General features: G+C 45.7%; 1 protein-coding gene and 1 pseudogene across 2 annotated transcripts; one reads left to right on the forward strand and one right to left on the reverse strand.

Annotated features, from left to right (window-relative positions):
- Nucleotides 1-2,820: 2,820 nt before the first annotated feature.
- Nucleotides 2,821-10,155, reverse strand: LOC100192939 (Beta-glucosidase 40). 2 transcript variants are annotated; one of them, NM_001358498.1, is made up of 13 exons: nt 9,826-10,133; nt 6,937-7,003; nt 5,930-5,988; nt 5,728-5,803; nt 5,565-5,636; nt 5,390-5,477; nt 5,039-5,294; nt 4,774-4,889; nt 4,477-4,700; nt 4,244-4,278; nt 4,030-4,132; nt 3,417-3,525; nt 2,851-3,309 (listed from the first exon to the last, which is right to left on the reverse strand). In NM_001358498.1, the coding sequence occupies exons 1-13, from the start codon at nt 10,015-10,017 to the stop codon at nt 3,135-3,137; spliced, it is 1,572 nt and encodes a 523-aa protein (NP_001345427.1). In that variant the 5' UTR covers nt 10,018-10,133; the 3' UTR covers nt 2,851-3,134. The 2 variants fall into 2 exon arrangements, with proteins under 2 accessions (XP_035815716.1, NP_001345427.1); XM_035959823.1 differs by lacking the exon at nt 6,937-7,003 and having other exon boundaries at nt 2,821-3,309; nt 9,826-10,155.
- Nucleotides 10,156-12,190: 2,035 nt separating this feature from the next.
- On the forward strand, nt 12,191-13,322 carry LOC103632657 (protein trichome birefringence-like 16; annotated as a pseudogene).
- The last annotated feature ends 220 nt before the right edge of the window (nt 13,323-13,542 follow it).

A 13,542-nucleotide genomic window follows, 5' to 3' on the forward strand; every position in this document is an offset into this window, starting at 1 on the left:
TGCCTCAATCACCCCCTAAGACTTGGTACACTTCCCTCTCCCGCTTTGCTTGTAAACCCTACTGCAAGCACTTAGGTGCGAGCAATATAAGTCACATCCCCACTCTGTTGGAAGTAGTACCTCGATTAGCCCAAACCAGGATAAATGACCTGTGTCAACTCGCATCACCATATGGGTCTGGGGCACGAGACGTTTTTTACTAGTTGGTTAGGTCCACGGATCCAAAACACCGATAGTTGGCATGTCAGATAGTGGCTAGTTGCGTGCTAAACACTCATCTCCCATCAAGACTCCAGATGGCTGGCTTTCATCACCCCTAAGGCTTGGCACCGTGATCAGGTTCGAAAGCCAGGAGTTCATGTCGCTCGGGATCGAGTACGACATGGTGCTCCTCCCACCTTCTCCCATGGTTGACACTCAGGAACGTCTAGGTGTCTGTCCCCGTCCTTCTCGTCGCAGGAGGCAGAGACAGAGCAACCGCAACCATACCACCCGTGGCACCCCATGCCCTGGTGAGGCTCCTGGGCCAGCTGATGACGCAGACTCCCTTGCAAGGAACCTAGCCAACGTCAATGTCACGCCTGAGGCACCACCGGCGACACACGCATCCTCAACATCAACTCTTCTGGCACCTGCTCCTCAGGGTCGTTCCTGACTTTTTAGAGGCCCAATGTGAAATCTGATATGAAGGCCCCATCCCATATATATATAATTGAATATTTGACGTATAAAAATTATTATGTTGTTTTAAAGTTTATAACATAACAAATGTAAAATATAGCCAAAAACACTTACTTGTTATCTGATATCATTAAAAATATCTTCTAACATTTTGTGATACAAAGTCATCGATTATATTATTGAGATAAATCTCATCCAACAATTTTTTTGGCACATAGAATCGCCAAGCCATTTAACCTCTCTTGAGTTATTGTTGACGTAAAATAGTTCACAAAAAGTATTTCAATTTTAAAAAGCTTCTCTCCGCCGATGCAAACATCATGTGTATAGTAAATAATACTCTCTCTATATCAAAACAGAATTTGTTTTGCTTCTTTAGTGGATTCATCATCATCTAGTTGAATATAAACATAAAAATCAATAGATAAAAAAATTATTTTAGAACAGATGGAGTATTCGATAAGTAATTGAGACATTAGTTTAACAATCTAAACGAGATTGGTCGATAGTGTATCGCTCTTTGCGTATTTGTGTCTAGGATAGATAGGTTTAATAGGAAAAAGTGCTAGCGTTCAGTGGCTAGGGGCCCTCTGTTTTTGGGGCCCGGTGAGGCCACACCCTCCGCACTCCCTCAGGTACGGCCCTGCTGCTCCTATGGCGTGGGAAATACCGACTCCCCACACCATAGAGCAGGTTGTGTCAGCCACGCCGGACCTCCCACCTGCGGGTTGGGAGGAGCCGGTCACTCCTTAGCAGGACATGACGAGGGCTGGGGGGAGAACCATCGGTGTTCAACACCATCCCTTTTCAGTCAAGCTTCTACATGAGGTGTTGTTGCTAATGGTGGTACACGAGGACATTTAACTGCTTTCACTACATTGTCGCGTTTTTTTGTTGTGTTGCACTTCTAGTAATAATACTTTTTTATGCTCTACTTATGTGTTATCTTGGTTCAATATGGTAGATATGCTAGTGCATACTATAGAGGTTTTTCAACGAATATATACGCGGGGAATCAGTCCAATGGACAATTCTAGATCTATGAGTCTAACTGGATTTTGGCAGGGGCAGCACATTAATCAGGATGAGTAGGCTTTTTCTTAAGCCCGGTTAATCAGGATGTAAAAGTCTCTTTTCGAAATTGGCAAGATCTAATGTTGTTCGTTTAAAAAGTACAAGATCTGATTGCTAAACCACGTAGCTTTGACTCGCGTTGTTCAAAAACAATTACGCCCCGTTTAGACGCTTGAAATTGAATTTCATTTTAATAAGAGTCCGTTTGTTTTACTTGATTTTGTGAAATTAGAATCTAACTAATGAAGTAGGCTATTTTTAGAATATAATATCCTATAACTTTTTAAAGTTTATATATAAGTCTATCTCAAATTTATGGAGGTGAGAGATGAAAATTGATTATATAGATTTATATTCTACTGTACAACTAAGAGTATCTCAACAATGCCTCGAACCGGTGTCTTAAATTGAAATATAGGGCTCTGTGTAGGAAAAACTAATCCAACAATGTCTTATTTTATAAAATTTCGTCAAAAAATTGTAGGGCACCCTCTCAAGTGCCTCAAATATACTACACCATAGAGGGATGCTCTATAATCTAGATTTAGGGCTTTACTGTTGAAGCATAATATTTTGTTGATGCCCTAAATTCTATAAAATATACTCATTTTTAAATTGTAGGGCATTTATAGGTCACATTGTTGGAGATGCTCTTATAGCACATTTTTCTACTTGCTTCTTTATAACATAAGTTATAACATAAGTGTATTGTATAATTATCTCTCATATGATTTAGGATAAATTCAATTCCAAACAAACAAATGGGGCCTAAGCATAATTTAGGCATAGATCAATTAAGCAAATACAATTTTATAGAATATATTTATATACTATTGCTAGTTATATAAGAGATATATTTATGTGCTACATTTCAAGGGAGTAAGCCGAAGAGCGTGTTATAAGTTGCAAAATAGAAACAGACTAGTGAGACATAAAATCAATTTCCACTCTTTTAACCTATAAATTTGAGATGAGTTTATATCTAAACTTTAGAAAATGATGAATCTTAAATTCCAAACCAAATAATTAAGTAGATTAGCATATGTCTTTTCATGGCATTCGATGTATATCTTGACTGCTGATTTATTCTAGGCTATATTATTTAATTTATTTACAAACATGACTTTTTTTTACAAAGTGTATTTCAATACAAATCCACACGTGTAACTTATGCTTTCAAACGAACTAAGTTTGAAGTTACTGATATGCCCTTTTAATGTGTAACTAAATGTAGCCCTACACGACATGTTTTTCTACCAGAGAGAGAGAGAGAGGGGTAACATTATTTTACATTGATTGGAGCTTGAGTGCTTGACACAACAGGATAAGGGTATGGTGTCGGGTAAATGGTCAGTCCAATCACAGCCCGTGTGACGCCTTCAGCTGGAGCTCAGCAGGGTCTTGAACCACTGGACCGAGTTCTTGGGGTGCCTCTTGAGGTTATCCTTGTAGTCCACGAAGTAGAGCCCGAATCTGGAGGTGTACCCGGCGGCCCATTCCCAGTTGTCCAGCAACGACCACGCGAAGTACCCACGCACGTCACACCCGTCCTCCCTGCGAACAGCGTCACGCTCCCAGATGTCAGGCATGTATGCAGCCAGGGATGGCAGGAAATCAAACTGTGATATGAGAACATGAGGAGGCACAGTGATGTTCAGTACTTTATGGAGGCAGCAACGTTGTTGAGGTAGCCGTTGTGGTACTTGATCCTCTTGCTGTCCTTGAGGGCGTTCTGGAGGGAGGTGAAAGGGCTGTTGCCGTCGTCCATCCCTGCATCAGGATTCAGGCAGCGGCGCAATTTCAGAGCGCCGATGTAATCTGGCAACGGTACCCCCGGTTTCAAAGCAAATGGCCTTAGGCTGTCTCCAGCAACGTTCTCTATATACATCATCTATATTCGTCATTTACAGTCTTCTCTAAAAGATTTTATCCTCTATATCTCCTTCCTTTCCAACTTTCTTTACAACAACGTCCTCTAAATCACGTCCTCTATACACAAATACCTATATTAGAGACATTTTTTATTTTTGTACATACGTATTTATCATACTTTTAAATGTATTGTATAAATTTTAATTTTGCTAAACCGATTATTTAAAGTATTCAAATGATTAGAGAACCGTTTAGAGAAACTCTATATATAGAGAATTCAGCAGTGCCCTCTAAATTTAGAGGACCGTTTAGAGGACGCTGATGGAGAGCGTAGAGAACCGTTTTGTCCTTTATATTTAGAGTACAGGAGGCGTTAGGGGCTCTTGCTGGAGCCAGCCTTACCATTTTCAGTGATGTAAACCGTTGGGCTATTGTACCGCTCCTTGACATAGTTCATCAGCTTCCTGATCCCGCTGGGTACGATGTACAGCCATATCGAATTAGCCTGCGCAGCGACGTCAGAGAGGAGTTTCACACTGACAGCATTTGATACGATATTGCTGTGCACTCTGAATCTCTGATGCAAGAATGTTGTTTATTTTTTCCCCCAACTCACCCGATCTCCAATGGGCTTCCCGTTCTTGTCGAAGGCTGTGAAATTGCGAAGTATCAGCTACCCACGGTTTCAAATTTCAAGTGTCGCTAGAAGTTTTTTTGGACAGACAGATAGGAAGCTTGGCACGTGTTGTCAGTTTGAAGGCTCAGTAGCAGCCTTCAAGGTTTCTCATCTTTCAGGTTTCTTTTTTTTCAGTTGAAATGAACTTGCAAACACACACGATGAGGACTCACGCAGGCTGATGGTTCCGGTGTCCGCCAAGGTGTCGTTCAGCAGCCGTCCGATGATGTTGGTGTCGTTATGCCTCGTGTAGAAAGTGGTGTAGTGGTTTATGCCCATGAAGTCCAGGGCCCCCTTGACAAGGGCAGCCTCGTCTGCGGTGAACTTGGGCAGCCTCTCTCCAACCCGAGCCCGCATCGTCGCCGGGTAGTCTCCGAAGAAGAACGGGTCCGCGAACCTTGCATGATAGACCGAGTAAGCGATCATCGACGCTATAATTTGCCAACAGTAACTCCAGTTCAGTCGCTCACCATCCTAGCTGAAACTCCTGCGCCCTCTTGGTAGCTTCAATGTCGATCGTGCTGTTTGTCATTGGTTCGTACCAGATGACGTCAAATGCGATCCCAAGCTCACCATTCTGAGCTGCCTGCAGTTTCAATAGGAAGAATACCAACTCATTAGCATACTTGCTTGCGTAGACATACTATTAGAACTCTGATATATTGACAAGTATAGAAAAGGTCCCATTCAAGAAAGAAAAAAGAAAGCAAGGCTAGAAAGAGGCGTTCACCTCACCTTGTATTTCCTCCTGTACATGTCTGAAACGGTGGCATGAGCTAGGATGAAGTTGTGAGCAACGATGTAGGGCTCAGTGCCAGAGTTCCCTGTCCTGCAGTATAGATGGAGCAGCACCGAGCAACGCCCTGGCGCATGAAGCCCAGCATCGTAGCCTTGGACTGCAACCGTGTGCGGCTCGTTGAGCGTGATCCAGTGCTTAACACGGTCTCCGAACGCCTTGAAGCATGTCTCAGCATAAGCCGCAAAGTCATTACTGCATTTTTTGATTGCAATGAGAGGTCAATGAAGTGTCGTGAAGAGTGTACTGTGTCACTAGAGTAAGAGTTGAGGTTTGACGAGGAGGCTTACACTATCTGCCTGTCCAGCCATCCGTTGTACCTGTCTTCCAGGGCCTGGGGGAGGTCCCAGTGGTACAGGGTTACATATGGCTGAATTCCTGAAATAAAAAACGAAAATCAAACGTAAGCAGTTCGGACCATTTGCTTCGATTCAGTATTCAGGCTTTTGTCTCCACTCCATTCACCTTTTGATAGTAGTGCATTGATCACTTTGTTGTAGTGGTCGATGCCGGCCTGATTGACTTGGCCCGTACCATCTGAAGCAACAACAAAATGAGTAACCGAAGTCCGAACGTAAATGGAGCTGTCCCAACGAAAGAAGCGGAAGAAAAAGATGGCAGTAAGTACTTGGCAAAATTCTTGACCAGGCAATAGAGAAGCGATACGCATCCATTCCCATGTCCGCCATGAGCTGCACGTCCTCCTGAACACAGAGACGTCAAAACGTTAAACGTCACATAAATAGTCCTAGACAGAGGTCATAGACATCATGCGGTGCAGATGCTGGTGCACACATGCCAGTACCCTGAAAGTGACAGTAAATTGCTACCTCGAAACGGTGGTACTGGTCAACTGCAACATCCGCGTTGCTGAAGTCTGAAATCTTGCCTACAAAATGGAAATGAAAAAAAAACTGCGTTCAGCTTCCTGCAATCACAAGCGGACACTCCTGCATTGGTCTCTAACAGTCACGGCAAGTCTGAACAAATGCCAACAATTGACTGCCCATACTGAATGTCTGAATCCAACCCATTGTTTTAGGTTGGACAAATGACCAGGCTAAAAAGTAGAAAAATATTCATTTCTTCGTTGATTCCCTCAGCCACAGGGGCGCTGATGAATGGATGATGATGGGCCATGTACTCATTGGAAATGATGTAGGTGGAGCACATCCGCTTCGCACGAGCACAATTGCGGTCTTGTTTGCGGCCAACTTTAGCAAAAGGAAGCATGCAGATATGGCACTGTCAGAGACTCAAAGGGGGCTAGTGTCATGGCGGGCGGCAAGGCACAGGATACAGGCTACAAGTGCGGTCGAACTGGCAGATTACTCTTCAGACATGGAACGAGGATTTCATTAGCCCATATAATGGCAGCTAGTGCGTGTAGCCATGGAAAATGTAGATGCTTATCCTTGATAACCAAGGAACCCTTTTCTTGTGGTTTTGAAATTTCACAAGAAAAAAAAAGGCAAGGGTTAAGCGACTGTGAGACGAGGGGAAAGGTGAGCAGGACAGAACAAACGGAAAGGGCAGAAACAAGCGTGAAAGTTTGCATCATTCAAGTTTATGGGACCCTAAAGTTCTCATATCCAGTTACTTGCATATGTATGAATTACTACATCCGTTCTCGAATATTTATCGTTTGATAATTTATTTTTGAACTAAAATGTGACAAATAAAAAATAATGAAGCAAGTATAAAGCTATAGAAGAAGAGAGAGAGTTACAAACATTTACAAGGCACGCCAAACGCTAGTGGGAAAAAAAACAACCCTCAGCCGCTCAGCGCACAAAATGATGGAAGCGTGTGTGTGTTAGTGCGTGTATATACATACCAAAAGTGTGTGCAAACGTGTCCCAGATCGTTTGCCCTCTGCCATCCGTCTTCACGGCTCCCTCGTACTGCAAAGCATTTCTTCAGATCAGAATCGAAGATGGCAATGGGAGTGTATCACGCTGGCGGTAAGCCAGTAACTAACATAAGATAAATACTATATGTAATATACTGCTAAATATATATCTCTCTGTTCTTTTTTATTTATCACATTTTAGATAAAAAATAAACTCGTGAACGACAAATATTCGACAACAGAGTTAGTATATTTATATATATTAAAATTATATCCACACCTATAGCTTGTACGAGATCATAAAATTTTCCACACCTATAAGGTTGCACGTGGCTTGCAAATTCAATAAATATATTAAAACAAATTACAATTCTAATTACGTAGTGACGTAGGTGATCTTTATATATTCTATGTATATTTACTCCCCACTCCCTTGTACTCTTTTTTCACTCTGAGCGCTCTTTCCCACGCCCCTCCATTCTGTTTTTGTATTTTTTTGTCCGGATGTTTTCTCATTTTTTACTTACGATCCAGAATTTCCAGGACCTGTTTGTATCACAGATCGTTATAATTTTACCATATATCTACTACTCCCTCCTTTAGCTAACATATATATGTATGTAGTCAATAGATTGAATTTTTTGTTAAATAAACATTTTGTCACGTCTTAAAATAATCGGAACATGAGATATGAATAAGAAATATAAACAATGCAATGACTATCATAGCTTTTTATACCTTTTCACACATGATTAATAGATTGAAAATTTTGTTTCGAAAACATATTCCAAATAGGCTATGTTGGGACAGCTTGTTTTACAACTTCTTCTCAGATTTTTTTTAAAAAGTTGTAACAAACATTAGGCTTCTAAAACAAATTATCAATTCAGTTGTTTCTTAGAATGAACTAAAAGATGGCAATAAGCAGATACTGCATAAAATATATAATGTAGTAATATATGTATATAAGAGGGGGTACTTTCATGATTATATATATATAATGTTCTTTTGGCCCATCATTGACTTTATCATCTCACCGTAAAGCTCAGCTACGTCAATTAGGGCATGTACAATATAGAACCCCTTTGCAGTCCAAGCACAAGACATACCCAAGACATAGTTTAATGCAATGGATTGTGTCTTAATTAAATGTTTTAATAAATACATCGTGTTTAAGTGTGTTAAAGTATGATCATGACTATTTAGTGGGGAGACACGACAAATGGAGAGGGGAGCGGTCACATGCCACACTGGATCAGAAAGAAATGGCATGTGGCATACAAGTATACAACACAAGCCGGGGTTGTATCTTCATCATTGAGCCAGACGACAGAAACCATGTTTAGCTGAGATACGAGATTATTCAGAAATTTTACAGACAACCCCACCGGCATCTCAAGACACAAGCCATACGATGTCACCTCCCTTTGCCTTCGATCGCATGGGGGCGACGTCCACCGTAACTGTTGTGTTCGGGATGGACAAAACCTAACGCGCACGACAAACTTTTTTTTAGAAATTTATCTGCCATCGTAAATAATCTATTTCATTTTATATCATTGAATACAATTTCTATGGTTCTGACGATGATAGGATAAAAAAATTACGTCAGAGTAATATAGAAAAGATCAAAATTACAGCGAATTATCTCGCACGAGAAACTCCAATACTGGTTACGGTGTGCCTGCGTGGGTCCTGCTCTGCTCTGGCTAGCGTAGTAGCGTCTAGCCATAGCCTCAGAGTCTCTCATAGAGTCTCAGGCCTCTTCCGCCAGTCCGCCGCCCGGCATACGCGGCGGGACGAGTTGATGCCAATGTGGAGGACTGGAACTGGACTCTGGAGGGCGGTGGGACTGGGATGGGGATGGGGCCGTGACCACGGCACCACGCACGGGCACGACAGGCGGTGCGGGTGGCTCACACCGACTACCGAGCGTCCGAGCCTGTTTGTGTGTCGACGCAAACGGACGAGGCACGTGAACCGTGAACGCGGCCCAGGACTCGACTGAACACACGGGTAACACCACGGCACCACCTGCCATTTGCCACCCCCGGCCAGCTCTTAGAACCTTTTTTGCCTAGAATGGTGACACTGGCAGCCTAGATTTAGCCAATTTAGTAGGCGTATTTTGTTTTGTACACCAGTATAGTATTTGAATTTTAGCTGCTTTAGTTACGGTGATGGGATGAATTGTGTTTATAAGATGGAGGGAAAAGGCCGATGTGCTGGATTGGACAGGAGCTACCAGTAGTATTCTACGCTGCATATAATAATAATGAATACTAGTACTATACTACAAAAAAATCAGAAGAGAAGGATCCAAAGGCAAACGGGCAAACCCAATAAGGACACAAGACAAGAATACAAGAATCGCGCGCACTCGTCATTCATCTCGGAAAGAAAAAGCGCGGACTTCCTTTTGTCTTCGTCGCCCTTCCATCGCGCGGCGCGGTCCTCTCCCGCGGTAAGGCAGAATTCAGCTCCCCTAGATTTTTTTGTAGCGGCGATTAGTTGGTTACTAGTGCCAGCCAGCATGCCAGTAAACGTTTGTTTTTGAAATAATTATGGGGAATATGTCACTGGTTTCTCTTGTGTGTCGTAGCAATGCATGCACGTTAATTAAAGAACAAATGGTTATGGCCGGTTCAAGAGAAAAATGCTCATATGGTATAATCGCCTGATCGAAGGATTATTCAGGGTTGCTCCAAGCCAAGTACGTACCGATCGTGCAGATCAGGGTCACCGCACCGGGCGTCTCAGTGCGTTAGTGGAAGTGCGCAACGGAGAACAACCAACCAACAAACCCCACATTCCTTGGGCCGGCCGTGGAACAGAAGAGGGAGAGAGAGAGAGAAGGCGACAGAAACCACCGACCTGGTAAGCGGCGGCGGCGGTGCCGAAGACGAAGCCCTTGGGGAAGCTCCCCCGCGTGAGCCCTCCTCCTCCGCCCCCGCCCTGCGCAATGCATCCACGCAGCGACACGCCGAGGACGAGGACGAGGAGAAGAAGCGCCGGCCGCGGCTGCATCGTCGTGCGTCGCCCACTCTTCATTATCCTCCTCCCCATGGGCCACCAGGGCACGCACGCCGGCACGCGCGAGCGAGACACTGCACCGAGACCGAGGTGGGCTCCAAAGCGCGGCGAGGAAAGGAGGCCAACTGCCTGCCCACTGGAGAGCGGCCGGGTGCGCGTAGGTTTTTGTGTGCGCCAAACAGCCGCTGCGTGGGATTGTGGTATTTATAGAAAAAAAAAGCAACCACTAGCTCTAGCTAGTACTCCACCTCTGCTTTAAATTTCTCTACAACTATTAAGAGTGGAGTGTAGACTGCCCCCGCTCGTACCCGCACGCGCACGCCCCGCTATCCGCCACGAAACCGCCGCCCGCACGCCACGGCCGCATCCGCCGCGCGTCCACGCGCCCCCACCAGCCACCGCGAAACCGCCGCCCGCACGCCACGGCCGCATCCGCCGCGCGTCCACGCGCCCCCACCAGCCACCGCGAAATCGCCGGTCGCCCGCAACGGCCGCCATCCCGCGAAATCACCAGGATGTGGTCGGCGGGGGTCGCAAATCACGCTGGCGAGTGGCGACTGAGACCTCGCGCGCGCGGTGATGCGGCAGCAGGTGGTGTGTGCAAAAGCTAGAAAAGGGTGCAGTGCTCGATCCGGCCGGCTTCGCCTTGTTTGTCTCACTCCTTTTGTGCTGCTTTTCTTACCATTCTGCATATTTTGTTTCTTTTTCACATTGGCTTTCTTGCTACTGAGCTCCTGCAACTTCTGAGAACACCGATTTGCAATGTGTGCAGTTTCATGGATCTGAGTAACTGTAGGATTATGCTGAAAAGACTGACGATGATACATCCAGCTATCCCTGTGCATGGGTTCTATTTTACTTCTGCTGTTAAACTAACGTACAAAAATGATTTTGACCAATTAGCCGATTGCCATATTCTGATGTAGGATGGCAACTGATTAGAATTCCCAGACTTTCAACATATGGAGCCAGATTAGTTAGAATTAGCGTTAGCATGTCATCCGAACTTCAACACATGGGAAATAGAAAAAGATTTTAATGGCATCATACCAAACCGTCCACAATTTATATTGGTGCACGGTTCTGACGAGGGCTCTCCGCAATCAACGCCCGCAGATCCCCCACCCTCCTCCCTCTCTGATCCGGGATTTCGGGGAACCGAGGCCGCAATCCAGAAGGTGTCACGGATGCTGTTGATTTCTTGCCGCAGATGGAAGGTGTCGTGGATCCCCCAACCCTCCTCCCCCTCTGATCCGCGATTACGGGGAACCGAGGTCGCAATCCAGAAAGTGTCGCGCGTGCTGTTGATTTCTTGCCGCGGATCCCCCCACCCTCCTCTCCCTCTGATCTGCGCACCTTGAATGTATCCGAGGCCGCCATCAACACACTTTAATGCGAGGAGCCATTTAGTGTCGCAAGTCGCTACTTCTTTCTCGTCATCCTCTCCTTTCTCCTCGCAATTGCACAGCAGGGTGCTGGAATAAGTTTCTGGTTGGAAGAATCCGTTTGAGGTTGCCATTTCCCAACTTCTTCCAGCGGTTCGGCTCGGAGGCGAACTGAGATGTCCTGTCCGTGATCGGTTTGTTCTTGCAGCTGCAGACAGCTTGTCGATTTGTTGCTTGAGGAGCAGCCATGGACAGAAGAAACCGACCAGCTCCGTTGGTGAGTCTCTCTCTCGTCTCCTCTTTCTCTCCTGGATTATATATTCCTTGATTATTTGCATTCATGCCATATCGTTGGGTTGCTTTAGTTGAGCTTGAGCAAGTCGTTTGGAAATCACTGTCGCCTCCGCTTCCACGTGACCCGCGGCGAAATCCTGGAGCCGCACCTCGACGTCGGCGACGGAGGAGGACGGGCCTGCGAAGGACAGCATGGTCGGGCCGGGGTCCGTCGCCGCCGCACCCCACGACAGAGACCCGGAAGCCGCTGCCCAGTCCATGTTGTCGCTGGCCAAGAAGGAAAGGAGCGCCTCCGCCCTGCTCCCAAACAAGAAAGGTATACTCATCTTTGTGGCTGCTAGAGAAACCATGAATTTATTTCTTATGCGAGCATACAAATGTACTTATTTTCTCCATTGACATATTTCTCATATTGCCTTTGCACAAAATCCAGAAGATTATTTCTGTTCAGTTTACTTGTGCATTAGCTGGCGCACAGGTTATCTTGCTTTAATTTGTATGTTATGTTCGCTTTTATGTCCTACAGAATGCGAGTACAGGAATGGGAAGTGGGTTTCTAACAATCGTAGACCACTATACTCAGGGTTTGGTTGTAAGCAGTGGCTTTCAGAGAGTTGGTCCTGCAAACTAACCCAGCGAAAAGATTTCTCGTATGAAAAATTCAGATGGTTGCCTGAAGCTTGTGAGATGCTAGAGTTTGAGGTCTCCCAGTTCTTGAGAAGGTACATACTACATAGCCAACCTCTGGTGAATTTAGAGATGGTGTATGCCACGCTGTTTGGCTAAAATCTTTGAGTCAGCACAACACGGAAACATTAATCCGAATATGTTTCAGAATGCAGGATAAAATCATCGCTTACATGGGCGATTCTCAAGGGAGGCAGATGTTTCAGTCGATGATGTGTATGGTCACTGGTGGAAAGGAGAGGTTGGATGTAGAAGATGTTGGTGCAGATTATGGCTTTGTGTTAGCACCGGGTGCAAAAAAGTCTAGATGGCTGGGCCTACCGGTTCCCGAGCACCAACACAACAATTATATACCACTGGTCATCAACGCTCTGTGATTTGGAGCCCCTGAACCCATCAGACCGAGCGACCAGTTACGCCATGCACCTGGACCGCCCGCCTGCTTTTCTGAAGAGTGACCTCCACAGGCTCCACGTCCTGGTCCTCAACACCACCCACCACTAGAACCCGGGGAAGCTGAGGGCGAACAGGTGGGAGATGTATCTCGGCGGAGCGCCCAACAACGACAGGAACACTGCCGTCATCTGGAAGGCCAAGAACTTCACCGTCCACAGCGTCGTTAGGTGGGTGGACGCGCAGCTCCCCCGCCGCCCCAAGATGAAGGCGTTCTACAGGTCGATATCGCCCCGACACTTCTTCAATGGGGACTGGGACACCAGAGGCAGCTGCGACAACACCAGCCAGGGAGGGAGCGGCGTCCAGCTCGACCGTTCGGAGGACGCCGACGCCAAGGGTGCCGTGAGGGGCACCAGGGTTAGGCTCCTGGACCTCACTGCCCTCTCGCGGCTGAGGGACGAAGGGCATATTTCGCGGTACAACGTCAAGGCCACTCCCGGCGTTCTGGATTGCCTGCACTGGTGCCTTTCCTGCGTGCCCGACACCTAGAACGAGATCCTTGCAGCCCAACTATAACCTGTAGCTAAATTTGAAGATGCCAAGGGATACATTGAATTGTTTATGGGTGAAGTTTGTATATACAATAACTACCACGGAGTACTATGTCGTTGCCAGAGACCCAATGTTGTTGGTAGTGAAGCACTGAGCAGCAATACATTCCTCTGCAAGAAACAAACAACTAGCCAAGAGAGGAGCATCCACGCAAGAAGGCCCGCATGATGTACAATAAAGCCAC

This window comes from Zea mays, chromosome 1 (genome assembly GCF_902167145.1).
Source record: "Zea mays cultivar B73 chromosome 1, Zm-B73-REFERENCE-NAM-5.0, whole genome shotgun sequence".
Lineage (NCBI taxonomy): Eukaryota > Viridiplantae > Streptophyta > Magnoliopsida > Poales > Poaceae > Zea > Zea mays.

Bases quoted from the DNA above. Each gene is read 5' to 3' on its own strand.
- LOC100192939 (NM_001358498.1), bottom strand. From the start codon at position 10,017: ATGGGGAGGAGGATAATGAAGAGTGGGCGACGCACGACGATGCAGCCG. The intron at 4,890-5,038 runs GTGAGGTGAACG...TTGAAACTGCAG, and splicing joins TGTACAGGAGGAAATACAAG to GCAGCTCAGAATGGTGAGCT. The intron at 4,701-4,773 runs GTGAGCGACTGA...CTATCATGCAAG, and splicing joins CAGGAGTTTCAGCTAGGATG to GTTCGCGGACCCGTTCTTCT.